General features: G+C 45.1%; 2 protein-coding genes across 4 annotated transcripts in view; one reads left to right on the top strand and one right to left on the bottom strand.

Moving 5' to 3' along the window:
- ST8SIA5 (ST8 alpha-N-acetyl-neuraminide alpha-2,8-sialyltransferase 5) overlaps positions 1 to 27,363 on the bottom strand; it is a 989,793-nt gene that overhangs the window by 327,606 nt on the left and 634,824 nt on the right. The window lies entirely within an intron of this gene.
- KATNAL2 (katanin catalytic subunit A1 like 2) overlaps positions 1 to 27,363 on the top strand; it is a 67,664-nt gene that overhangs the window by 4,081 nt on the left and 36,220 nt on the right. The window contains exons 1-3 of one of the 3 annotated variants that reach the window (XM_068271893.1): positions 7,273 to 7,400; positions 19,899 to 19,969; positions 21,666 to 21,832. In XM_068271893.1, coding sequence (XP_068127994.1) covers positions 7,350 to 7,400; positions 19,899 to 19,969; positions 21,666 to 21,832 — 289 coding nt within the window. In that variant the 5' untranslated portion in view covers positions 7,273 to 7,349. Of the gene's footprint in view, positions 1 to 7,272; positions 7,401 to 7,565; positions 7,644 to 19,898; positions 19,970 to 21,665; positions 21,833 to 27,363 lie in introns of those variants that run through there. The other 2 variants (XM_068271896.1, XM_068271901.1) reach the window with 2 other exon arrangements.

Genomic DNA, 27,363 nt, shown 5'->3' with positions numbered 1-27,363 from the left:
CTAATTGGACAGCAGTGTCACCTGATGTGGAATTTGATTAAAAACGAGCGAACTACTGCTTTCTGGCTTCCATGTGGGGCCGGCGCTACAAGTAAGGCAAAGGGGTCAACTGCCCCCAGGCCCCAGAGTCCCTGGGGGCCCCCTCTTTGCCTGGCAGCCAAACAGAGAAATGTCCGCGCGGCCCACCGCCCGATGCCTGTCACTGTGTGTCTGTGTCCCACCTGTGTGGTCTCCCCTGGGTGCGGGACCAAACTGTGCGTGCTGGGATGCTGGTGCTGGCAGAGGGAGAGACGCATATACATACCTTCCAGCGCAGCGTCTGTCTCCATAGTTCCCTCCAGGCTGGCTCCATACACGCAGTGCCGCCGACGTCACGTAGCTGCGCTCCGCCGCTCCCAAGATCCTTGAAGAAAATGTTGTCACGTGACGTCACGTGTTGGTGCTTGCCGATATTAACATGGCGCCTGATTGAGCCGGAACCTGCCTCTGCCTGACTGGACACAGCTGATGGTAAGAGAAGTCAGTCAGGCAGGGCAATTGCAAATGGATGTGTTATCTGTATTATCTTGTCATCCATTGGAGGGTTCTTGAAGTTGAAGCCTGGCCTGCCATAGGGTGTTGGTTTGGGATCTCATGCCTGCTGCTGACAGATAGTAACAATGTTTTCTCCCCCCATTTCATCCTCACTGTCATCCCTGTAGTACCCAGTAGCCCCCTGTTCTCTCTCAAAGTCAAGCACCCCCACCCTACACACACTCCCACTGTGTCCCCTGCAGACACCATTAATTCCCTGTGTACTTCACCCTGCAGACCCCAGTAATTGCCTGTTCTCTCCCCCTTCCACTATCACTCTCCTCCCTGCAGACCCCAATAACCCCCTGTTCTCTCCCCTCCCCCCTGCACCCTTAGGCCCGGTTCACATTAGCGGTCGCCGTGCCGGAGCCGGACCGCATGCAGAACGGACGCACGGCATAGCAATGAAAGCCTATGCGTCCGTTCACATGCGTCCGTTTCGTCCGGACCGGATCCGGACTCCGGCATAAGACCCAACATGCGCTATTTTATGGTCCGGCTCCTCTGGCAGCCGTATCCGGAGCGGAGCCGGACTGCACCATCCGGCCAATACAAACCAATGAGAACCGGAGAGCGCACAACACACTGGCTAAAAATCCGGATGTTCTACCCCACTTCCTATGCGTATTGTAGCGGCGATTTTGGATGGGGACACATGGGCAAGCATTTTGGAGTGGAGCAGCAGTGATTTTAAACGTGCTGGAGATGCTGGCAGTATGTCGGAGGTGGAGGTGAGTGCTAAACAGCGGAGGGCCTGATTCCACAGGTCCACCTTCTGCTGACCTCCCAGACCCCAACATTTTTATTCCTTTTCTACTATCTTTTGCCAAACGGATCCGGATCGCATCCTGATGAACACCTGATGCAACCTGACCGGATCGGATCCGGATCAGAACCGTACGGTTCCGATCCGGTCCGGATCCGGTCAGGTCATCCGGTCCGTTTGGCAGAGAACCGCAAGTGTGAACCGGCCCTTACTGTCCTCCCTGCAGACCCTCTGTTTTCTCCACTCTGCACCTTCATTCTCTCCCTTGCTGCTATCTCAGGCCCGAGAGCCGACTCGGGGAGCCTGGAGGAAAAAATTGCCTAGGGGCATTGTGTGTCAGGAGGACCCCCAGGTTAATTTTGCCCCAGGGCCCCAGTATAGCTAGAACCGGCCTTGGGTGCCAGCACTGCTATTTCATATGCGGACCACCAATATTTAAAGATGTAGCTGACCAAATCTATAAGTAATACATTTTGTGTGCGGGGGGGCCAGTAGAAAAGGCTCAGGGGTCCACATTCGGCCAGCGGTTCTCACTTTGAGGACCACTGATCCAATCCTTACCATAGTCATGTGTCTATGTATGTATCGTGCAGTGTATGTATAGTAGTCTAGGGCCATATTAGGGGGAAGTCAGTTAACTTATCTGTATGTTTTTGGGAAGTGGGAGGAAACCAGAGTGCCCAGAGGAAACCCACATAGACATGGGAAGAACATGCAAACTCTGTGCAGATAGTGCCCTGGCTGGGATTTGAACCGGGGACGCTGCGCTGCAAGGCAAGAGTGCTATGCCACCGTATGGAAAAATCTGATGGCCTGTCGCATTCTGATGATGTCATGTTTGTTTTAGCCGCCTCCAATCTGCGTTGGTAAGTGATGAGGACAATGCTGTGAGGCTACATGACCACCACCACTAAGCGCAGATAAAGGGCCTTAGTTTTGCTTAAAACATTTAAAGATTAATTGTGATCTCTCTCCCGTCTTTAATGTGTGTTCTTTGTCATCAGAAAAAAAAAATATAATCTTTAATAAACTCAGCTCTGCCATATGCCAGTGTTTAGAAAAGCTGCCCGATACTTTGTAGGCAAGTTATTTACTACGGCTCCGATAAGAAGGGGTTTAACTTTTAAGTGTAAAGTACTTAAAACTCCGCAGAGTGAGTGTAGCAAAGGGGCCCTATAATCTGATTTATGTCTGCGCACATATGTGATCTCTTGTCTATCACTGCCAGGATAAGGACTGCACTTCACCCGCACTGATCTCTGGATAATCTTCATGTTACAAATACACTTACTGCAGTCATCGGAGGCCAGGGCCCTGCATTATTACTGTAACTATATAATGGCAATGTTTACATTGCAGGTTAAAGCCTAATCTCCTTCTACAATTTCTCTGCCAGGCTTAAAGAGGAACTCCAGTGAAAATAATGTAATAAAAAAAGTGCTTCATTTTTACAATAATTATGTATAAATGATTTAGTCAGTGTTTGCCCATTGTTAAATCTTTTAAATCCCTGATTTACATTCTGACATTTATTACATGGTGACATTTTTACTGCTGGCAGGTGATGTAGCTGCTGCATGCTTTTTTGGCAGTTGAAAACAGCTGTAAACAGCTATTTCCCACAATGCAACAAGGTTCACAGACAGGAAACTGCCAGGAGTACCATGGTCCTCAGAGTTTCTTGTGGGAGGGGTTTCACCACAACATCAGCCATACAGCGCCCCCTGATGATCAGTTTGTGAAAAGGAATAGATTTCTCATGGGAAAGGGGGTATCAGCTACTGATTGGGATAAAGTTCAATTCTAGGTCAGAGTTTCTCTTTAAATGCGATTAGAATTTCTGTGTGATTTTTATTGTCTTTGACTCCACTAGAAATGAAGTTCGCAAAAATGTAAAGATGGCCATACGTCTATTGACTTGGCAGCTGATCGACTCGATAATTATTATCGAATGAAAATCGCTGCCGCCAAGAGCATGTCCAGTTGAAGATGTAACCGATTTTGGGGCGAAATTGGTTGCATGTACCGATCACACATGCTGCAAGATGTCGGGCCGTTGTGGTTGATTGTGTGCGCGGCAGTAATGACGAGCAATGTTGGGACGAGCAACGAAACCCCTGTTCCCCGTAATGTCAAATGTGCGCCGGTGCACTATACTATACCTGTCGGTGTCCACTGCTGGCTCCGGGCTCCGTCCATACATGCGCTCCATGTGGTTGCTGGCGTCCACGTGGGTGCGTGTGTGATGTCACGCGCCCATAGTGCAGCGGGCACCGGGGGGGGGGGGGCACATTTGGCATTAGGGGGAGGCGTAGGAAATAACTGCACATGTTCAGTGTTTACATTGCACAATTCTGGCCGTGATTTCTGATAGGGGGGGGGGGGGGGGGGGGAGTAATTGTGACCAGTAAAAATGTTTGTGTTTGGCCAAAACTCCAAGAAGCAACACGGCTATCATGTTACTTGTGGTGCCCTTCCAATCGGCAAATAGCATGCGTTCCGAAAAGCAGATCAAAATGCGACTGGCGGGAAAGGGCCCTTAAAGAGAGAGTGAAGCGAACAAAAATTACTATTTTTACCTCGTAGTTCGATTCAGTACTCTCAGTAAAGGTAAACCGCCGCATCTCAGAGCCAAAAAGAAGGCTTTAGATCCCCCCAAATCCCCAGGGAACAATCTGGCCAGCGCTTCCTGAAAGAGGTAGAGCTTTCTGCTGTAGCTCTGCCTCTACTGATGTCAAGAAAGGAATCTCTCTGCAACACTATTAATGTGTGTGCTAGGACCAAAAACTAGATATATGGGGGGCGGAGGAACAAGGCCCTTTAGAAACAGCACCACACATGTACAGTAATGAAAAGATATATGTAATTTATTAGTACAATAACATCACTATACACATAAAAACAATTAAAACATATATGCCACCTGTGTAATTAATCACCATGAAATAGCAGCGCTCATTGAATCCATATGTATATAATAGTCATAGATCAACCTCAGGGGTGCTCACATAAGAGCCACCCGCTGGGTATGAACCCGGGTTCAATTGTTAACCAGTATACTAGTAATAAAGTGCAATGCTGTCCTGATGACAGTAACTCCCAATACAGTGCTAAATGCTATCAATATGATGCAATAATACAAAACGATGCAATATGATCAAACAATCTTCAGTGAATACACAATACCAGTGAAGCTGAAACACACTTAACAAAAGTGACTATGATACTGCATACTGGACAGGAACCACGGAGGACACATGTACAATATACTTATCCGGATGAGAGCGCAACATCAGGCTGGCAAAAGGAAGAAGGACCCCAGGCGGATGTCTCTACTGATGTCAATCGCTGTGGGGATCTCCACCTCTCCCTGACCCTCTCAGTCTTTCTTCACAGAGATGGGCGGGGAGAGGCGGAGATCCCCACAGCGATTGACGTCAGTAGAAGCACAGCTACAGCTCAAAGGACACCCGAAGTGAAAATAAACCAATGAAATAAACAATTGTATCTATCTTCCTTCCTATCCCCGGCCTCTGAGTGGCCGGGGATCGCCAGCATATGATAGGCTTAAGCCTATCCTTCAATGTGCAGGACGGATATCCGACCTGCGCAGCTCACAGGAAGAGGGAGAAGGAGGGAGAGGGACGGAGCGCCGAAAACGCTGCGGAGGGGAGCTTTGAAGAGCCCCCCCCCCCCGCAAAGCGCAGCAAGCCGGTGGCGATCAGACCCCCCCAGCAGGACATCCCCCTAGTGGGGAAAAAAGGGGGTAAGTCTGATCGCCCTGGCTATTTCCTGATCGGTGCTGCGGGATGAAGAGCCCACGCAGCACCGATCAGAAGAAAATCCCCTGGTCCTTAAGTGGTTGTTTAAATAAGTAGTAATCAATATATAGTAAAGTGCAACTGTGCCGCAGAGATAATCACTAGAGAGTCATACATACACATATTTAGGTTACATACACCTTCAAAAAGCTGCTGCTAATAAATAAATAAATAAAGTGCCAGTGCTCAACAACAAACTGACATACAACTATGAAATACATATAGCCATATAGTGAGAGTATATATTCATGAGGTAGTGAAAATATATATGAGGTAGTACGTGTTAAAAAATAGATTAAGTTGAGGTAGAACCATAAAGGTAAATAGCAGCATAGAAAAGAGAACAGTGGCATAAAGTGCACACAATGAATAAATAGCTATAAAGAGGTGAAAAAACGATAGCAGCAGGAAGAGCAGAGTAACAGCACAGGGCTCACCTAATGAAATAAATAAGAGGTCTCAGGGCTGGCTGCAGCAGCGCTATCCGCGCCGTCCTACTAGTTTCGCTGAAGTTGCAAAGGGACCAAAATTGTCCCCACAAATGTTAATGTGCCCCCCCTTCCTCCCCGTGCAGGTGCATTAAAATTTCTCACCTGTCCGGCTGCCTTGAGTATGGAAGGCCAATATCACCTTTACCGCTGCACATCCGATTGACCACGTTGCACGTTGGCCTAAGGTTTTCCAGCTTGCCCAATAAAAGCATTAGAGCGATTTGGGCCTGGAATCGGTTGAATTGTTGATGATCCTGCATATTTGTTGCGGCACCAATTTTTGATTTTTGAATCATGTGGTCGAATGGGCTGCAAAGTCACTAAATATATGGCCACCTTTAGGCTCCTAAACACTTATAAAAAATGAGGGGGAAATATGGTGTACAGCTGTGTTTTAAGCAGATACCTCTTGTTCCTGTTGTGCTTGTTTTTAATAGATTTTTTTTTTAATAAAACAAATAGAGCCTAATTGCAGACAGGTCAGAGTGTACAAACCATAGACAGGTCAAATTGATTATTTCCGACTGGCCCGATTTGATTTCTTATCGATTTTGTATAGAAGTGATTGAAAAATCAATCAGAAAATTGATCAGAGATCAGATCAGATTTGTCGGAAATAATTGTTTCGACCCATTAATTTGGGATGGGAAATTGCACGGTGTGTTCCAGGCATTAGTTAGTGTTTGGTTAAGAACAGGTAAAAAGTAACAAAGGTAAAATCATGTACAGTCAGTTCTCTCCCAAAAAAATAAGATTGGGTATAATTATTATATTAATTTTTGCTCCAAAAGATGCGTTAGGGCTGATTTCCAGTGGAAGTCTTATTTTTCCAATAACAACAATCTACACAGTGGCGTAGCTAAGGAGCTGTGGGCCCCGATGCAAGTTTTACAATGGGGCCCCCCAAGCACTCTATACATAGCAATTGATACGGTGCACCAAAACCTGCCAATGGCGACTACAGTGTCAGAGGTGCAAGAAGGGGATAGGAAACAGTTTGTTAATGATTACCACTATTCAAAGTATCTATAGAAGTGATTATTATGAGCACAGGACCAATAGAGAGCTAATACTGTAGTTGAGGGAGAGCCCTTCAGGGTCCCTCTGGCCCAAGGGCCCCTATGCGGTCGCTACCTCTGCACCCCCTATTGCTACGCCCCTGAATCTACAATATAGAAAAGATTGATGATGCCCAGAGTCTAGACCGTCCAGAATCCTTCCCCTACTGAGGTAAGTATCTTTTTTTTTTTTCCTTTTTACTACAGGTCCTCTTTAATTTCAGAAAGTTAAGAGGGGTGTAATCTTGGACGTGATTGAGTCAACGTTTCTCATTTTTCTCATTTTATTCACAGGGTACCTGTTCAATGCCTATGAAGTAAATATGAAATATTTAGCTAAGAAAACAATCACATCAAACTTATGTGAATATGAGGAATGGTTTTTGAATATTTTTATTTGTGTGGGGGAGAGTAAGTAATGTTCTTGACTTGGTCGGCTTGGATTGCATTATATATATTGGCCACTAGATGTCGCGAGCGAAGTCTGTGAAATGATCAGCTCAGGCTGCACAGTTCACCGCTATGCAATAGGCCAGTCTGCTGGTGACGTCACGTCAGTGCTGTGCAGCTATTGGCCGGCGCTGCAGCTCTGTGTGTGGCGCGGGGAGTCACCGCAGACACCGGAGAGCGGCTGCCCGGCATGGAGTTATCCTATCAAGCAATAAAGAGCGCTTCCCAGAGCAGAGAGGCGGTAAGTGGCGGCCTGAGCACCGGCTCACATGCCCTTTCAACGCTGCGGCCAAAGAGCGCTCTGCAGCGCATCCTGGTTACTGTGGTGACTGTATTTCCAAGTTGCCATGGAAACAGCCCATGCGTCCAGGGAACTTCCGGAGTGCCTTGCGCATGCGCAGTTGCAGTCCCGAGTGCAGTGCAGTACTAGGAATTTTCAAGCTGGCTTCCATTCTTGTGATGGAAAAAAGGCCTTTTATATTAGGTTTTATTTTTAACTATTATTACATTATAGATTGCACACCAACATATTCCGTTGTAATGTAAGGAGTAAGGGTACTTATCCGTTAGCCGGGCGCATCTGGCAGGTGGCGCTAATTACTATTCCCCCTCCAGGCCGCCATGGATAGTAGGGAAAGACGTAACTCTGGTGGAGTTTTGTCGCCACCTGCCGGATGCGCCCGGCTAATGGATAAGTACCAGAGTAAGAAACAGACATGCATACCGCATACAGAGAACGGAATACACAAAATATAGAAATTGGTGCATAATACAGAAGTGGTAGACATAGTAATTACAGTGACAAATGTAACATGATTAAATGTAGAAAATCCCAAGACACAAAATCTTTCCATTTGAATGTGCAGTCAACTATAAAGTGCAAATTGACCTTAGGGGGACACAGGAACAAATAATCATTACACTGGCTATGTAGGGGGGGGGGGGGGGGGAGGGGCATGAACAGCTAACCATTACACTGGCCACATAGGGGGGCACAGGCAGAGCCAACAACTGTTCCCGTGTCCCCCTATGTGGTTAGTGAGGTGACATGATGAGATAAACATGTGTATGTACAGTACTAAACATTAATAACCAGGCTGTTTTTCTTGTTTTCTTTTGCTGCTTGAAATAGTTAATTTTCAGGCATGGAGGTGACAGCCTCTGTCTTGTCAGTAGCTTGTCGGGAATATAGTAAACATCACTGATAAGCAAATTACAGCCATAAAAGTTTTCCTGGCAAAAAACAACTTGTGAGGGAAAGGGAGAGATAGAAAAAGGCCAATAGTTGATGTATTTTCACTCTGGGATACTTAATAGACTGCCATTGAACAGAGACAATAAAACATTAAATCTACTTTGTAAATGTTTAACTATAAAATAAAACCATGGGATATCTAAAAAAAAGTCATTTTTAGGAGTAGGAGAATAAATACTATTGTTTATCACATTAACTTATTTTCACTTTGGGTTAACTTTAAGCCTCGTAAACATGCATGAGGCATGTCAACCAACACGGATTGGTATTTGATCCCTCGGGCAACACTGCAGGTCCGAGGCGTTACAGACGTGTTGCTAGGTTGTAGGCTAGCGCTGTTCTGTTGCATGCACTTTGCATTATGTTTGGCCCACTCTAGACCATGATATGGGGAGGGGGACAGCACTAGATAGCAGGGAACTGTATAGGAGAGGGAAGTGGGTCAGTAGACACTGGGTAACTGTATAGGGGAAGGAGGGGGCCACTAGACACCAGGGAACTGTATAGGGAAGGAGGGGGCCACTAGACACCGGGGAACTGTATAGGGACAGGAGGGGGCCTCTAGACACCGGGGTACTGTATAGGGGAGGGAGGAGGACCACTAGACACCAGGGAACTATGTAAGGGAGGGAGGAGGACCACTAGATATCAGGTAACCCTATAGGGGTTGGAGGGTGGCTATTAGACACCAACAAACTTTATAAGGGAGAGAGGTGGCCAGTAGACATTGAGGTTGGCCCGCAACTTGGTCCCACAGCTCAGTTTTGGCCCTCTTTGTATTTCAGCTCAACCCCTGTGCTAACACATCGTCTCTTTGTTATCAATATTTAAAAATCAGCAAGATGTGGCCTCCTGTGATAAATGTCAGAATGTAAATCAGGGAGGGGAAAGTTTTTACAATGTGCAAACGCTGACTGAGGGTGCGTTTCCACTAACGCGAATTCGCATGCGTTCCCGGCATGCAAATTCGCATAACCAATAAAAGTAAACGAGCCTGTGTCCACTTGTCAGGAAAACGGAGCGTTTTTTTATGCAGGAAAAATCTGCACAGCAGAGCCATCCGAATTCGGACACCGCACATACCGCATGCGATTCGCATACAATGTATTTAATAGGGAATTCGCATGGCGGTTTTGTATGTGAATTTTCATGCGAATTCGCATACGATTTCGCATGAAATCAATGAAAAAGCACACAGGCACAGACATGGTTAAATTCGCACACAGCATCATCCATGCGAAATCGTATGCGAATTCGCTGTAAAATTCGCATACAACCGCATGCGATTTCGCTCCTGCATGCGAATTCGTCTGCGGGGAATCCACGGCGATTCCACACTGCACTAGTGGAACCGTACCCTAAATCATTTAAAGTAAGCCGTTTTATTCACTGCATTATTTTCACTAAAGTTCCTCTTTAAGAAATGTCAAGGCTTCCCCGAGGGTATTTCTACACCAGGGTGAGAAAAATGAATCCGAAAGACATCTCACTACTAGTTTCAGTGGCTTCCTCAGTTTGAACGCATGTCCACAACATTTACTTTTTAGCATGTATGCCGATATAGGTCATTCAGTTGCTTCGGTTCAGTCGATGTAATGTACCGTATACCAGAGTTACGTGACCATTGAAGTAACTCAGGTTACACTGGTCTAGTCACCATAGTGTTCTGAGCATCATTCTGGCAGGTGTCATGTTAGTGACAAGATTACCTATGTCACACTGAAACAATCGTCGTCAAACAGGAATGAGTGTCTTCAACACCACCTGTCATCTACATAATATGCTTTATAGTGGACCGAAGGAAACATAGAAAAATTCACCCTGTATGTATTTAGAGAGTTTAGCCTAATTCCGCCTCATCTGTGACTAATCACAAGCTGTAATTTGATCACTTTGCACTGTCAGCTGACTAACACGGCAGAGACGTAATAGGTAAACACAGAATGTTAACCCTACGTCTGCTTCCATGAAAGCAGGAAGTAGACACACTGCAGATTTATTGCAGGATTAATATCAGCTGTAAGTAATATTTTTTTAAAGGTTGTTATGCTGTTGCTTATCTTTTAATGCAGAAAGGAAGTTCTGAGTTCAGGTCCGCTTAGACTGGATGGTTAAACAATTCATACTCTCAGCCCCGAGTTACAATGTTTCATACATACAAAGTTGTCTCTGTGTACAAAGCAGACAAGGAATAAGGCCTGTGCACACCAAGCGTTTTTGGTAGCGTTTTCATACCGCGGCCGCCAGTGAAAACGCTTGGCTAATGTACCTCAATGGGATGGTGCACACCAGCGGTTTGAGGTTTTTAGTAAACCGCAAATGTGGCTCCTGCAGCACTTTTGCGGTTTGCAGATGCGTTTCTGCCTCAATGTAAAGTATAGGAAAGTGGAAAACCACTCTGGAAAACGCTACATCAGAGCGGTTCTCCAGGCGTTTTTGTTACAGAAGCTGTTCAGTAATAGCTTTACTGTAACAATATATGTAATCTGCTACACAAAAACGCTCCAGAAAACGCTAGGCATGTTTAAAAAACTTCTCTAAACATGCGTAGAATCGCTCTGAAAATCTGCTTCAAAAACCTCTAGGGTTTTGCGGATCTGCTAGTGGTTTTTGGGGGGCACTGGGCCTAAGATGGAATGTGGCCCCAGGTAGGATAACAGTTTTTGCCCACGGGCTGATGGTCACCTGGCTTTTTTAGTAAGATTCGGTGGGGGCCGGCATTCACCAGGCCCATAGTCTCTCTCCAGGCCCTAGGCAACTGCTTAGGTTTGTGTTGCGGATGCCCTGGCTCTGGTACAAAATATATATTACTGTTTCTTTTTATGACAGTTATAGTTATGACATAGTTTTGTTGTTGCCTGCTACAGTATTGTATTAACTGTTGTATGTAGTACAAGACATATGAAAAGCACTTTGAAAACAACTAAATAGCATAGTTTATACTATTTGTTCAAATCCAGAGTTGTGCGAAAGTAAATCATTTATTCATGTTTCAGTGTGTTCAACACATGACTCAACTTACAAACAAATTCAACTTAAAAATAATCTCCTGGAACGTAACTTGCTTGTAAGTAGGGGAGTGCCTTTAATTTATACCTGCTTCGGTGAGTACAATAATGGTGGACTTTAGGGGCATAGTTATAAATCATGGGGACCCCAGCTGAACTTTGAGGCCCCCCCCCCCCCCCCCCCCCCCAATGTTTACATCCTTTCAATTGCCAACCCTTTGTGACCCTATGGCCTCATTTTCAATTTAATCAGTTGGTACGCGTTTTTTTTTCCTTCTCCGGAGCAGTGCATTCTGAAAAATCTTTCAGTTAAAGGAATACTGTAGGTGGGTCGGGGGAAAATGAGTTGAACTTACCCGGGGCTTCTAATGGTCCCCCGCAGAGATCCTGTGTTGGCGCAGCCACTCAACGATGCTCCGGCCCCGCCTCCGGTTCACTTCTGGCATTTCAGACTTTAAAGTCTGAAAACCACTACGTCTGCGTTGCCGTGTCCTCGCTCCCGCTGATGTCACCAGGAGCGTACTGCACAGGCCCAGTATGGTCTGTGCCTGCACCGTGCGCTCCTGGTGACATCAGGGGAAGCGAGGACACGGCAACGCAGGCGCAGTGGTTTTCAGACTTTAAAGTCTGAAATTCCAGAAGTGAACCGGAGGCGGGGCCAGAGCATTGGGGAGTGACTGCGCCAACACAGGATGTCTGCGGGGGGCCATTAGAAGCCCCGGGTAAGTTCAACTCATTTTCCCCCGACCCCCCTACAGTGTCCCTTCAAGGGCCCGTTTCCACTAGGAGCGGTGCGATGCGGCTACATAGCCGCATCACACTGCAGGTGTCCTGATACACATGCACGCCAGTGAAACAGTTTCCACTGCGTGCATGTTGTGCGGAGCGGTGCGATCCGAAAATCTGCAGCATGCTGCAGATTATCGCACAGCCGCATCCGCCCGCAGCCGTGTCCCATCTCTACCATTGACTTCCGCATCGGGAGATGCGGAAGTGATGCGATGCGGCTACGTAGCCGCATTTGGATCGTTTACAAGTGGAAACCCGCCCTAAAACACGTATCAGTTGTCCTTTCAGTTATAATTGAGAGCAACTGATTAAAGGGCACTATGGTGAAAATTTGTAAAATTTTAAATATGTGCCAACATAGACAAATAAGAAGTATGGTTTTTCCAGAGTAAAATGAGCCATAAATTACTTTTCTCCTATGTTGCTGTCACTTAGGGCCCGTTTCCACTATAGCGTTGCGGAATCGCCGGCGAATCACCGCAGGCAAATCGCATGCGGGTGCGATTCCGCATGCGTTTTTTGCCGCGATTTCGCATGCGATTTCGCATAGGTAAGGCTGTATGCGAATTTAACCATGTCACTGCCTGTGTAAATTAACATTAATACCTATGCGAAATCGCGGCAAAAAACGCATGGGGAAAACGCATGCGATTTCCCTATTAAATACATTGCGTGCGATTCGCCTGCATTCCACACGCAGGCGAATTCTAAAGGGCCCTACCCTGCAGATTTTTTCTGCACAGAAAAACGTGCGGGGAAACGCACAAGTGGAAACAGTCCCATCCACTTGTACTGACTGTGCGAATCCGCATGCGGGCAACGCATGCGGATTCGCGATAGTGGAAACGGGCCCTTACAGTAGGTAGTAGAAATCTGACAGAAGCGACATGTTTTGGACTAGTCCATCTCTCATCTCTTCATAGGGGATTCTCAGCAAGGCTTTTATTCTTTAAAAAGATATTCCCGAAAAAGGATTTAAACAATGATGCTGGCCAGCTTCCACAGTTTTTTGGCAGTTGGACAGAGCTACTGCCATTCACTAAGTGCTTTTGAAAATAAATAAATCCCTGAGAATCCCCTATGAAGAGATGGACTAGTCCAAAACCTGTCACTTCAGTCACATTTCTACTACCTACTGTAAGTGACAGCAACATAGGAGAAAAGTAATTTATGGCTAATTTTACTCTGGAAAAAAAGTACTTCTTATTTGTATATGTTTGCACATTTTTACATTTTAAAAATGTTCGCCATAGTGCCCTTTTAAGTGTAAACTGGGCCTAAGGGTCCTTTTACACTTAAAGGGGCACTGTGGAGAAAAATTGTAAAAAGCAGCAACTGGTATATTTCAGTTCTTACAAAATATTGTCAGAACTGAAAGTGATCACTGTAAGAAAAAAATGGTGAGCCTCTGAGAGGAACTGACGGTGAGGTTAGTATGTAATATTCATTTGCAGCTATGTCATGTGATTATTTTAAATACTGTAATTTTCCTCACTTCAGGTTCCCTTTAATAGCTGCAGGGGGCCAGTAGAAGCCCCAAGTAAGTGACACTTTTTTTTTATAGCCCACAAAACCCCTTTAAATTCTGATTTCTCAGTACAGATATTGTGAATTGCAAAGAACTGAGCAGACTGGACAAATCTGTGAGCAGCGATATTACGGTAGCATAGTGGTTAGCACTCTAGCCTTGCAGCGCTGGGTCTTGTATTCGAATCACAGCCGGGGTACTATCTGCATGAAGTTTGTATGTTCTCCCCGTGTCTGTGTGGGTTTCCTCTGGGCACTCTGCTTTCCTCCCTCATCCTCAATTGGATTCCCCCTAAATTGGCCCTAGACTACGATGGACAGATGCCTACAGTAGGGATTATAGTGTGAGCTCCTCTGAGCACAGTGACATGACTATGTGCTCTACAGTGCTGCAGAAGATGTCGGTGCTATATAAATACATAATAATAATATGGTAGGACATTAGACTGTGACTATGGTAGGATTAGATTGTGAGCTCCTCTGAGCACAATGACAAGACTATGTGCTCTACAGTGCTGCAGAAAATGTCAGTGCTATATAAATAGTGAATATTAATAATACATAATATGTAAGCTGGCAAGGACAGGGCTCTATTACCCTTTTATGTCTTAGAATTAGTTATACATTTTATTCTTCATGTTACAGTTGCCACTGTTACAACCAATTCTGTATTTTTTTTTAATCGATTCTGTGTTTTGTATATTGGTGTATACCATTGTCTGCATTATCATCTACCCCATGTTTGTTTCTTACGGAATATGTTGGCACTTTATAAATTAATAATAATAATTATGAAAAATAAAGATTGTAAAAAGCAGTGGTAGTGAGTAGCAGCTGCACCACCAGAGGGCAGCAAAGTAGCCATCTTTATGCAGGTTTCTCCTGTTACTGTACAATGTTACAGCTTTGTGTGGGGCTGTTTGAATTGTGTTCATGTTACATTGTCACCTGGCTACAAGAAAGTAACTTGTATCAAGTTCTCAGATGGTCTGAGCCTCCATAATCCCCCTTTGCAAGTTTTGTTTCATCCAATTGTTTGACTTAGAAATTAATCTGCAGTAGTCTATGACAGCAAGGAGCATCCTATGTGCTCACACAATGCAAGTCATATACCTTTTAAAGCATAACTGCATAAACATATTCAATTAACCACAAATTGTTGCCTGACCAGAACTGTGATAAATATGGTAATCGCCAGACAGTGTCAGACTGGGAGGTGGGAAAGCTGAGGAAATCCACTTGCTGGCCAAGCAGCAGTGATCAGGTGTTGCTGCTCACAGTGAAGACTTGCTGCAGGTTTCTATTGGGAGTGATATCACAGGGTTACTGCTGGTTGGCCAGCAGGGGGATCTCCTCAGCTTTTCCACCTCCAAGTCTGACACTGCCGCCAGGCCTGGATTTACTTCACAGAAGCCTATAGGCACTGATGTCCTGGCACCTTAGACTCCGCCCTCCATGAACCTACAAACCCCCACCGAACCGCACCGCAAGTGTGCTGGCTGGCCCAGATGTCACTTCTCCCTTACTTCCCTTTCCTGTCAGAGGTAGCTGCTGGTGCCCCTTAGTATTGGGTAGCCAGAGGTACTCTCAGTATTAAAGGTAACCAGAGACGAAGCACCCTCATGTATTTTACCATATATATCAGTGGGAACATTAGAGAAAACGCCTACCCTGCTCTCTGTTTTGTCCTTCACTGCTCAGCCTGCTTGTTATCAGCCCTGATAAAATCCCAGACTGAGCATTCAGTCTGTCTTTGTTCAGGAATCATTATAGATGAGTTTGTCTTCTCTGGTGTCTTTTCAAGCCCAAGCCTGCCCCCTTGTGGCTCTGCTCAGGAATCATTACAGCTGAGTCATTATAGCAAAGCCAGACTGAATGCTCAGTCGGGGAATTTTTCAGGGCTTTCAGGGCTGATAAGAAGCAAGCTGAGCACTGAAGAATGAAACAGAGAGCAGGGTAGGTGTTTTCTCTAATGTTCCCACTGATATATATGGTAAAATACACGAGGGCGCTTTGTCTCTGGTTCACTTTAAGTAGCTAGAGGTGCCCCCGACCGAAGGGAGATCGGGTCAGTGGAATGATGAGAAGTGGGTGATTAACCTCTCATTTACACTCTCATCAGGACTCTGAATAGGGAAGAAAGGAGGAAGGTACGAACGGACGGGAGTGAGCCTCCTCCCCATCATCAGGCGCCTGTAGGCACGTGCCAACAGTGCCTTATGATAAATCCGGCCCTGGTAATTGCGGTGCCCCATACAGAATAGTGCTCTCCATTTTTGGCCCAATCACAAAGATAGTGCCTGGTGAAGTTTGTCTGGGGACTCGTAGCAGAAGACCCCGACTGGCGTGGCTGAGCCAGATTACCGGGACCGTCAGCAGGAGAATGGAGATACTCGAGAGTACGGAGAGGGACTCAGAGGTGCTTATGCTGCTGGAGGAAGTTATTTTCACATTACATACCATACTATTTCTATCTTCTTTTTTTAATATACATAGACACACACTCATTCATACTTCCATCCTCTTTGTTGTTTATGCAGACAATAAATAAAGTTTGGTGTACACTGAATAATTACATACAACTTATTCAGGTTGAATACAATTTGACAATCCATCACACACATTACAATTCTTGGTAAAGTTGGTCTGGATTTTATAACTTTTCCAATCTCAAACAAACAAAAAGGATTTAGATTTTTCTGTACAAACGATCGTTTTCATTGAACTGTGGTAAAATTGAACAGCAAAATTGTACTGTGTGTGGTCACCTTCAGGGCCCTTTCACACTGGATCGATACGGTGCGGCATTGTGCCGCAGCCCGCCGCTAGGGCAATGCTTGTCTATGGGGCCTTTCATACCGACGCGGTGTGGTGTGACGTAAGTGACGTTTTCGCCGCATCCCCGACACGAGTGCATACCTATGATACCGTGCGCTGATCTGTGGCAGACCGAAAGTTATTTACCTCTAAGGTGACGCGCTTGATTTAAAACGTGCATGCATCGTGCATGCGCGGAAGCGTATTTTAGCAATAAGTTTCTGTGCATGTGATTGCTTCGACCACAGGAAGTGAGTGTCACTTCCTGCTTGGCCGGTTGCCAGACGGGGATTACAGCGTACTAACGTGGTAATCCCCGAAGGCTTTTTTCGCCAGTGCACCGCTGCCGCCAATGAACAGTGTGAAACCAGCCTAAAGCGGACCTGAACTCAGAACTTCCTTTCGGCTCTAAAAGATAAGCAGCAGCATAATAACCTTTATATGAAAAAAACATTTCTTTGTTACAGCTACAAATCCTGCAATAAATATGCAGTGAGTGTACTTCCTGCTTTCTTGGAAGCAGACCTAGGGCTTGATTCACAAAGCGGTGCTTACCTAGTTAGCACGCCTAAAGACTTTGGGCGTGTAAAGTAGGGTGCTAACTAGGTTAGCACCGTTTTCAAAATGAAATGTCGCATCGCGGTGCAATGAAAACTGCACACCCGATGCGCCTATAAGGTCGCATGGGGTGCGACGTTAAAGTCGCACTCCATGCGACCGTATAGGCGCATCGGGTGCGCCGTTTTCGTTGCACATTTTTACACGCCTAAACTCAGTTTAGGCGTGAAGAGGGGCTTTTCACAAGCGTGCTAACAGTTAGCACTGCTTTGTGAATCAAGCCCATAGTGTTATCATCTTGTGTTTACAAATTAGCTGCTTCTACTGAGATTCCTGAGCGGACATGGCTGAGAGATCGAATTACACTGGTGATTAGACACAGATCAGGGGAAATTAGACAGGCTAAACTCTTTAAACACATACAGGGTGATTTCTATATGATTTCCTTCTGTTCTGTGCAAGAGTTAAGCCTGGGCTGCTGCTACTGTTAGCTCCTCCTCCTCATTATTATTCTGTTCAGAGTACAAGGAGGCGGGGCACAGACAGAGGAGATACCAGCCTGCAGCCCTGAAAGTCTGGCCACAGGAAATGGCTGTTGATGGAATAAACATAATTGATTTATCCCTCTGCTCATCATGGCACTGAGACAAACCAGCTCTGCCGCCCGCTCAGGACCAGAAAATTATTTAGTGCCTGATGCCCACACTTCACGAGCCTGTTCCTCTGCCAGGGAAACATTTCATTAAGCCCATCCACTTAATAATTGTTGTTCATTTATAGCACCACTTAACAGTTTTAATTGCATTTTAAAATGGATGCCTTCCCCGCCTGTTTTTTTTTTTTTTCTCTCTTCCAGCGCGTTCTAATTATTTGTAAACGAAGTGGAGCGTTTGGGTTTAATGAAAGTGTTTTTCAGTCATTAGTTTTTAAACATTTTTATGTTAGTTAACATTCAGAGATTTTAACATCTATTTGCATGGTAATAATTACAGCCAATATCCCTTTCATGGCCATTAAACACTGTGATTAAACTGTAGCTACAATCAGCGCTGCGCATTCTCTGCCATTCGGGAAGGGGGGATAAATAATAAACATTTTCCTACAGCCCAGAGAAAAACAGCCAGTGTGTTAAAGGGAACCTGCACAGAGTATTTTTTTTTTTAAATAAACACCTGATGTACTTGCAAATGAATATTACATACTTACCTTGCCGTCAGTTCCTCTCAGCAGCTCACCATTTTCTCCTAACAACAATCACTTCTAATTCTGACAAGATTTTGTCATAATTGAGATATATCAGTTGCTGTCAGTTATATATCAGTTGCTGTCAGTTATAACTGAAAGGACAACTGATGTGCAAGGTAATGTCCATGTTTCCCTATGGCTCATGTGGGCGATATTACAGTTTAACAGTGTGCTGACCAGGAAGCTGTTATGGGCTACTGGCCATTTTTAAACGGAGCACAAAGAATTCTGTCGATCTCAGTGGAGAAACAGGATGCAGGAGAGGAGAAAGAGATTGAGGAGTAGACTACATGGGAGGTAAGTATGACCTGTGTATAGTTATTTTGACTTTTAATTTTCAGTTCAGTTTTGCTGTAAAGAGGCCCTGTAGTGACATATAGTAGAATGCAGTAAAGAGGCCCTGTAGTGACATATAGTAGAATGCAGAAAGTTATGCAGGATATCCATTATCAGACACACTTTCTCTAGCTATATATTGCTGTGTATTGGTATGTAGCACCGCCCTCTTAGTGATGTCACAGCCTAGGCTGTTTAGCTATGCGTAATTCTGCCAGCTCTAAAGATGCCATCTGTGATTTCAGAATGTAAATCAGGGGGAGGAAAGATTTTACAATGGGCAAAAATTAAGTCATTGTAAATGAGTGTTGTAAAAAGAATGAGCAATGTTATTCATTATGTTATTTTCACTACAGTTCCTCTTTCAGGCCTTGTTCACATTGCGTTCCGTACGCGTGGCCATCTACGTTTGGCGTTTTTTGATCCCATTTTTCTTTCCGATTCCCGGCGATTACCTGCGTGCTGCTTTTTTTGAAAAGCGCTTTTCTCATCAGTCAGGAAGTGAACTCTTTGATCCGGAAAATAATAAATACAATATATTTATTCTTTAAAACGCGAACGCAATCGATGCACAAAGCAATTTTGTGAGCATTTGCGTTTTTCCTATGCCTTCCATTGAGGCAAAATCGCTCTGAAAATGGTCCATGCAGCGCTGCTCTGAGCGGATCGGAAACGAACCCCTCAGGTGTGAACTCTCTCATAGAGAATCATGGTGTAAGCGCTTTCAGGGCGATTTTGAAAAAACGCCAGCGTTTAAAAAATGAGAAAAACACCTCTAGTGTGAACGAGCCCTTCGGTGGGTTTCCACTTGAGCCGAACATCCAAGATTACGCATCTGAATCCCTCTAGCTGTGCCGTGCTCGGCTATAGGTATTCATAGGCGTCGTCTGAAAGCGGACCTGAACTTAGAACTTCCTCTCAGCTCTAACAGATAAGCGACTTGGCGGCCGATCGACCATCTAATTTGATTATTATAATTGGATGAAAATCAAAATCCCCAGCGTTGTTCCCCCTAATGTAAAATACGCTGCCTGATGCAGTATACTTTACCTGTCTGTGTCCACCGCTGGGTCCGGACTCCATCCGCAATTTGCATTCGTTTTTATTTGGCAAGAAAATATGACATTCAGTTTGACAAAAGGTTTTGCAACTGTGCAGTGAAAATATTGTGATACTGACTAATTCTGCTATTTCTATTGTCCAGGATGAACTTAGGACAGAAGCCCGAAGAAAAAACCTTCTGATCCTCATTATGCATTACCTGATGCAGGAGGGGTGAGTGTAAGCTGTTACTATATTAACTTAGCTCCACCCCCTCCACTCGCCGCTTACAGTTCCTGATCTGAGTACCGTACACAGTGTGCATGGGAGCTGCGCTGTGTGCGGACTTGTGGTAATCGGTACACTATCATTTTGATCTCGTTTATCACAAGCCCGCACACAGCGCAGCTTCCTGGAACTGTAAGCTGCAAGTGAAGGGGCGGAGCTAAGGATGGGCAGAGAGGAGGAAGTACTGACACTTCCTCCACGCCCATCATCGAAGACTCAGTATAGCAGGGGATAGAGGAGGAGCTGGAGGGAGAGGAGGATTGTGCTGTGTGATATGTCACAGCACAAGTAATCAAATAATATATAAAAAGTATATTGTTCAAAACCCCGCTCAGGGGTACATAAAATGTTTTCTTACCTTTTACCTAACTATAACACTCAGGATGAGCTCACTCTGTGTGCTTTACATTGTGCTGCCTTGATGCTGGGAGTGATATGTTTGCAGGTTCCCCCTATGCAGAGCGCGCATTGGGAGTGTATTGGAAGATCACAGCCACCTGTCCTTGCTTTGGTCCACTCGTCTCCCCAGCGGCTTTGTACGTGCAACAAAGTGCTCCAGGTTCACCAGGTCTCCAGGTCATGTGAGTGCAGTGAACCTGGAGCTCTAGCACCGAGTACGATGCTGCCAGGAAGATGCATGTGCAGGAGCTACAGCGAGGACAGGTAGCTACTGTATGATCTTCCAGTATGCTCCCAATGCATGCTTTGCATGGGCTGGGCTAGGGCGGTACTTGGGGGTTCGGCCTATCAGTGGGTCAGTGCATTTAAAGAGACTCTGTAACAAAAATTGCATCCTGTTTTTTATCATCCTACAAGTTCCAAAAGCTATTCTAATGTGTTCTGGCTTACTGCAGCACGTTCTACTATCACCATCTCTGTAATAAATCAACTTATCTCTCTCTTGTCAGACTTGTCAGGCCTGTGTCTGGAAGGCTGCCAAGTTCTTCAGTGTTGTGGTTCTGTGATGCATCTCCCCCCTCCAGGCCCCTCTCTGCACACTGCCTGTGTGTTATTTAGATGAGGGCAGCTTCTCTCTTCTCTCTTATCTTTTACAAGTTGGATAAATCCTCCTCTGAGCAGGCTGGGCTTTCACATACTGAGGAATTACATACAGGCAGAGCTGTCTGCACTCTGCAGGAAGAAACAGCCTGACACTTCAGTGGAAGATAGCTGCAGGGGGAAAGAAACACACAAATGATCTCTTGAGATTCAAAAGGAAGGCTGTATACAGCCTGCTTGTGTATGAATGTATTTTCTATGTGTAGACATACTGTACATCAATCTACTTCCTGTTTTGGTGGCCATTTTGTTTGTTTATAAACAAACTTTTTAAAACTGTTTTTAACCACTTTTAATGCGGCGAGGAGCGGCGAAATTGTGACAGAGGGTAATAGGAGATGTCCCCTAACGCACTGGTATGTTTACTTTTGTGCGATTTTAACAATACAGATTCTCTTTAACCTGTTATATAGGTTAAAAGTGAGGCAGGGGCTTATCTGTGGATCAGTGTATCTTAGAGTTTGTATTACAGCCTCTGCTGATTCTGTCTGTAATGTGGTATAGGTCGTTGGCACGTGGCATAGAATGCTTGTGCCGCTGTGTAATTCCAGCGTTTACTTTTTGTTACATTTCATTATCGCAGCTATGTAGACACAGCAAACACTCTGGAGCAAGAAGCCAAGATAAGCCTGAAACGCTTTGAAGTCTGTGACAACATTGATCTGGAGACGATACTGATGGAGTACGAGAGCTACTATTTCGTTAAGTTTCAGAAGTACCCGAAGGTGACCAAGAAAGCCACAGAGAATGGTATATTATTAAAGTATGGTATATTATTACAGTATTTTTATCCAGATGTTTATCATTTGGATAGAATATTAACCACTTTACCCCCAGCGGTGCGGATTTCTCCGTCCCTTTTTCCACCCTGTTAACACTAGGGACGGAAAAATCCGCACCTGCCGCTGTCCGCGCTCCCGCTCGCTCGTCTGCACGCCCCTGCGCTCGTGCACGCCGCTGCCCGCTCGCCAGGAGATCAATGAACAGGAAAAAACGTTCCTGTTCGTTGATCTAAGCCCCCGCAATGATCAGCTGCTTCTATGAGAAACAGCGCAATCATTGTGATTTTCCCAGCCTCATTGTGCTTCCTCCTTAATGTGCCAAGTATCAAACATGTATTAATTGGGGAAAGGGAACATGGTAAATCTTCAATGATATACACATAAAAAAAGAACACTCATGATTCAATAATTAAAATTGCATATGCAAAAGCTAGTATAGCCATCAAACCACACCCTGATGAAGCGTCACACATGACGCGAAACGTCGGTGGGCGGAGCCACGCAGCCTGAGCTTCCAGCTACGCTTCCGCGCTGATGAGTGCTTGGCGTCTCGTGTCCGGTCGATCCTCCCGCTGATGGTCTCACTGGAGGGAGACAGCTGACTGCATCGCACCCAGAGTGGGGTAGCTTGATCGCTGTGGGGAGTAGATGATAAGGACGGCTCTGCACCTATTCAAGCAGCCTTATGAGCAGTGAGAGAAACCGCATCCTGTGTACCGGAAATGCCAAAGAAATGCCAAAGAAACGCCAGTATCTGTGATTGGTGAGACCCATCCTTTATTTCCCCTATGTGGATATGTGAACTGTCATCACTCCTAGGATATATGCCATGTTGGCCCCGACTATATGAATACATAGTGGGGCAATTATTCTATTCCATTAACTGTGACCAATGCCTGGAGTTCCCACTGGAGTGTGGAATATTTAAGGGGGCCCCCATCAAATATTATACTTACAGGGCACCAGTATGCTAGCGCGGGATGCTTGGAGTATGCATGTGTGAGATATTCTACATATATATGCTATACTGAACTGGAATATGTATTGTCTATTGCTGGTTTGATGGCTATACTAGCTTTTGCATATGCAATTTTAATTATTGAATCATGAGTGTTCTTTTTTTTATGTGTATATCATTGAAGATTTACCATGTTCCCTTTCCCCAATTAATACATTTTTGATACTTGGCACATTAAGGTGGCTGATAACCCGTAATTTTGTATGATATGTTGGTAGCTATCTGTGTTTGGGTTTGGCCCCGCCCACTATCTTCAGTGTGGGTAAGATGGACAAGTAATTAGGGACATCTGGTTTGCCCTTTTTTTTCTCTATATAGTTGTGTCATTGTGCTTCCTGCAAGCGTACTTCCGGACGCTTGCAGGTCGCATGAACAAAAAAATCACTGTGGCCATCATGTGGCCAAATAGTAAAACTACACCCTAAAGCATTTTTCATGTACCCATACATTAGTTTTACACAATAAATTAACTCATTGCCTCCCACACTCCCCAATTTTTATTTTTTTGTAATTAAAAAAAAAATTTACAATAAAAAAAAAACATAAATAGTTACCTTAGGAACTGAACTTTTTAAATATTTATGTCAAGAGGGTATAACACTGTTACTTTATAAACTATGGGCTTGTAATTAGGGATGGACGCAAAACTGAAAAAAAGACACCTTTATTTCCAAATAAAATATTGGCGCCAAGCATTGTGATAGGGACATAATTTAAACGGTTTTATAATCGGGACAAATGGGCAAATACATTTCATTGGTTTTAATTACAGTAGCATGCATTATTTAAAAACTATAATGGCCGAGAACATTTTTTCCTGGTTTCCCATTAAAACACATTTAGAATAAAATAATTATTGGCATAATGTCCTAACTGAAGAAAGCCTAATTGGTGGCGAAAAAAACAAGCTATAGTTCATTTCATTGCGATAAGTAATAATAAAGTTATAGACGAATGAATGGAAGGAGCGCTGAAAGGTAAAAATTGCTCTGGTGTTTCAGGGGTAAAACCCCTCAGTTGTGAAGTGGTTAATCTGTCTATTGTTCCCTCATACCTGGGAGAATTGTCACGCGAGGGCGTGTAATGGCAAATTGTGGTGCATTGTATATTGGCGCTATGTCAGGCTGGCACAGAATGTTAACCCTTTAGCAGCCAATTTATTTAGAGGCTTGCAATTTCACCAGGCCAATTTATTTTAGCACTATTTTTTTATTTGTTACATTTCCCTGCTTCTAATTACTACTGCTGTAATGTGTATTTATGGCCACTTGTCACTAGGGGTCAGTGTGAGACAATAACAGAAGACTTCTGATTTCTATATTTTCTGCTAGCTGAGAGAGATCAAAGCATTCCAAGAATTTACAGCACGAGTTCTGCTGATTGGGGTCAAAATCAGGGCCCTTATCTTAAATGAGATAACTCAATTGAAGCTGCTTATTGGTTAAAGGACCGCTATCACAAAAACTGTAGCATTTAACCCTCTGGGCGATACAATTATATCGCCCAGGAGGTGGCGCAGCACTATTTTTTAAATTTTTTTATTTTTTAAATCATGGAGCGAGCCCAGGGCTCGCTACATGATAGCCGCAGCGAAGCGGCATCCCCCCACCCACTCCGATCGCCTTCGGCGATCAGAGTAAGCAGGAAATCCCGTTCAGAACGGGATTTCCTGCTGGACTTCCCCGGTCGCCATGGCGACGGGGCGGGATGACGTCACCGACATCATGGACGTCGTGACGTCAGAGGGAGTTCCGATCCACCCCCAGCGCTGCCTGGCACTGATTGGCCAGGCTGCGCAAGCGGTCGGGGAGGAGGGGGGGGGCTGCACGGCACGGCGGGTAGCGGCGGATCGGCGGCGATCGGAAGTTACATGCAGCTAGCAAAGTGCTAGCTGCGTGTAACAAAAAAAATTATGCAAATCGGCCCACCAGGGCCTGAGAAATCCTCCTGCGCGATATACCCCGAGCTCAGCTCGGGATTATCGCTCAGGAGGTTAAAAGTCATGTATCTGCATATGTATACAATATACATTTAAAAAAAGCCGATAGTAGAGATAGAGAGTGTTTTATCAATATTTAATTATTTTAGAGTGGTATTTTTAGTAAGATTCTTTAGTAAGCTATCGGTAAAATTTAGCGATATTTTACTACAGCAAAACCTCTGTGATACCTAACCTTTTTTTTTTTTTTACTTCGTGGTCTCTTTAACCACATAAAGACCGCAGGATTTTTACATGATCTGTGCTGGGTGGGCTCTTCAGCCCACAGCACAGACCGTGTAATAGCCAGGGCGACAGACTTCCCCCCCCCCTTTTTTTCACCACTAGGGGGATGTCCTGCTGGGGGGCTCTGATCGCCGCCGGCTATCTGTGTTTAGCGGGGGCTCCTCAAAGCCCCCCTCCGCAGCGCTATTCCCCCCTCCCTGTCCTCCCCTCCCTCTCCTCTATGGGCGGTACAGGACAGCGATCCGTCCTGTACCGCCTCTGATAGGCTTCCTATCAGACAGCGGCGATCCCCGGCCAATCAGAGCCCGGGGATCGCCGATCAGCAGCGCCGTACGCTGTAAACACTGGGGATTTCTTCCCCGGGTGTTTACATTTCGCCTGCGAGCCGCGATCGGAGGGTCGCATGCTGTTCACGGAGACTCCCTCCGTGAACTGACATGGAACGTTTCCATGGAAACACCACTGCGACCAGCCGCCGCCTATCGGCGTTGGCTGGTCGTTAAGTGGTTAACATACCTAGCAAATTTGGGGATTCAAGCATGTATGTGGGCTTTGCTATTAAGCGCTAAATTTGGCAGTATTCTTCAATGCATTTGCGCTTTGAAAATTGCCAGTGAATTTGCATAAATGTGTAACGGTAAAAATGAACGCAAATGTATGCCATTACTGTGAAAATCCTTTTTTCTCACTCATCTCTAATGGGGGTAGACGGTGGTAGGAGAATCCAGGGTGGTTAGGTCAGGGTAGGTAAGGAGTTAGGAGAGATGGGTAAAAGGTGAGAGACCATAGCTGATAGGATAGTTGAGGGGTGTATATCTCGATTGGAAAGTGGCGACAGTGTGTTGGGAGACCAGGTGGCGGTTATGTTAGGTGAGACTCAGGAGATGTGATGTATGGAGGTGAAAGAATAGATAAAGTGTGGGCGCGCAGGGTCAATAGAGGTCAAGAGAAACGACGACCACCACGTGGTGGTAGGATAAGTGTGTGTGTGTGTGTGTGTGTGTGTGTGTGGGGGGGGGGGGGTGTATGGTTGTGGTAAGGCACCTTGCCTGGGACCTATACATGTTAATCCATCGCTATAAAAATCAATAATAATAAAATTAAGCGTACTGCGCAGGCGAAGTAGTTCTGCGCCTGCACATTACGCTCTGGTCCACGTGGCGGTGATTGACAGCGACGCTCACACAGACGCAGTACAGGACGACCTACAGGTCGGCCTGACATCATCACCATGGACCGGGAGGCAGAGGCAGCGTACGGCAGAGCTGCGGCGAGGGAGATGCTGGGAGCTCGGGGCTAGACGAAGCCCCAGGTATGTAGCACTTATTTTGCTATAACATGCCTGATAACTCCTTTAAAGAGACTCTGTAACAAAATGTTGAGCCTTATTTCTTCTATCCTATAAGTTCCTATACCTGTTCTAATGTGCTCTGGCTTACTGCAGCCTTTTGTAGTTGCACAGTGGCTGTATTTTGTATCTTCTCTCCTCTGTCGGGTCTGTCAGGCTCAGGCACTCAGGCTGGAATGTGCTGTGCTGTGCTGCTTGTGATTGGATAGAAGCTATACACACCCTCTCCAGGCCCCCTGCACACTCTGTATGACTCACACACTGAGCTACTCTCAGCGTATCACTTGCTATGTCTTTTGTTTGTAAACACTGCATAAAAATGGCAATTATAAGCTAGGATTGCAGCAGAGAGTGGCAGAAACAGCACAGAGGGGCCCAGGAGAACATAATGAATAGAATGGTATGCTTTTTATTGTAAGAATTTTACAGTACAGATTCTCTTTAAGAGGAACTTTAGTGAAAAGGTGAAAAAATAAATCAATACATTGCAAAGTGAAAAGTTAAAAATAGAAGAGAGATCAAGAAATGATTGATATTTGCCATGTAATTTGTTCATATTGTTTGATCCACAATCAGTCTGCAGGTCATCATCTTTACTGCTGACAGATATGAAAAACCCAGACAGCACCAACTGGCATTATCTATAACCACACCCCCTAACAATGCAATGATATACATGTGCACAGAGGGAGATGGTGCTTGCTTGGCAGTTAGCATCAGCTGTTATTTCCCACAATACAGAATCAAAATCAGCTTTATTTGCCGAGTACAATGGTTGTCGTAGCCGGAATTGTTTGCGGTACGCATGGCATTGGCAACAGACAAATAAACATTGGCAAACAAACTACACTAAACTACCTAGAACGAACTATAGAACTAACTATAAAAACAAACAAACTGTAAAACAAA

Source organism: Hyperolius riggenbachi, chromosome 1 (assembly GCF_040937935.1).
Source record: "Hyperolius riggenbachi isolate aHypRig1 chromosome 1, aHypRig1.pri, whole genome shotgun sequence".
In the NCBI taxonomy this organism is placed as follows: Eukaryota; Metazoa; Chordata; class Amphibia; order Anura; family Hyperoliidae; genus Hyperolius; species Hyperolius riggenbachi.
This window is presented reverse-complemented; position numbering and strand designations above follow the sequence as displayed.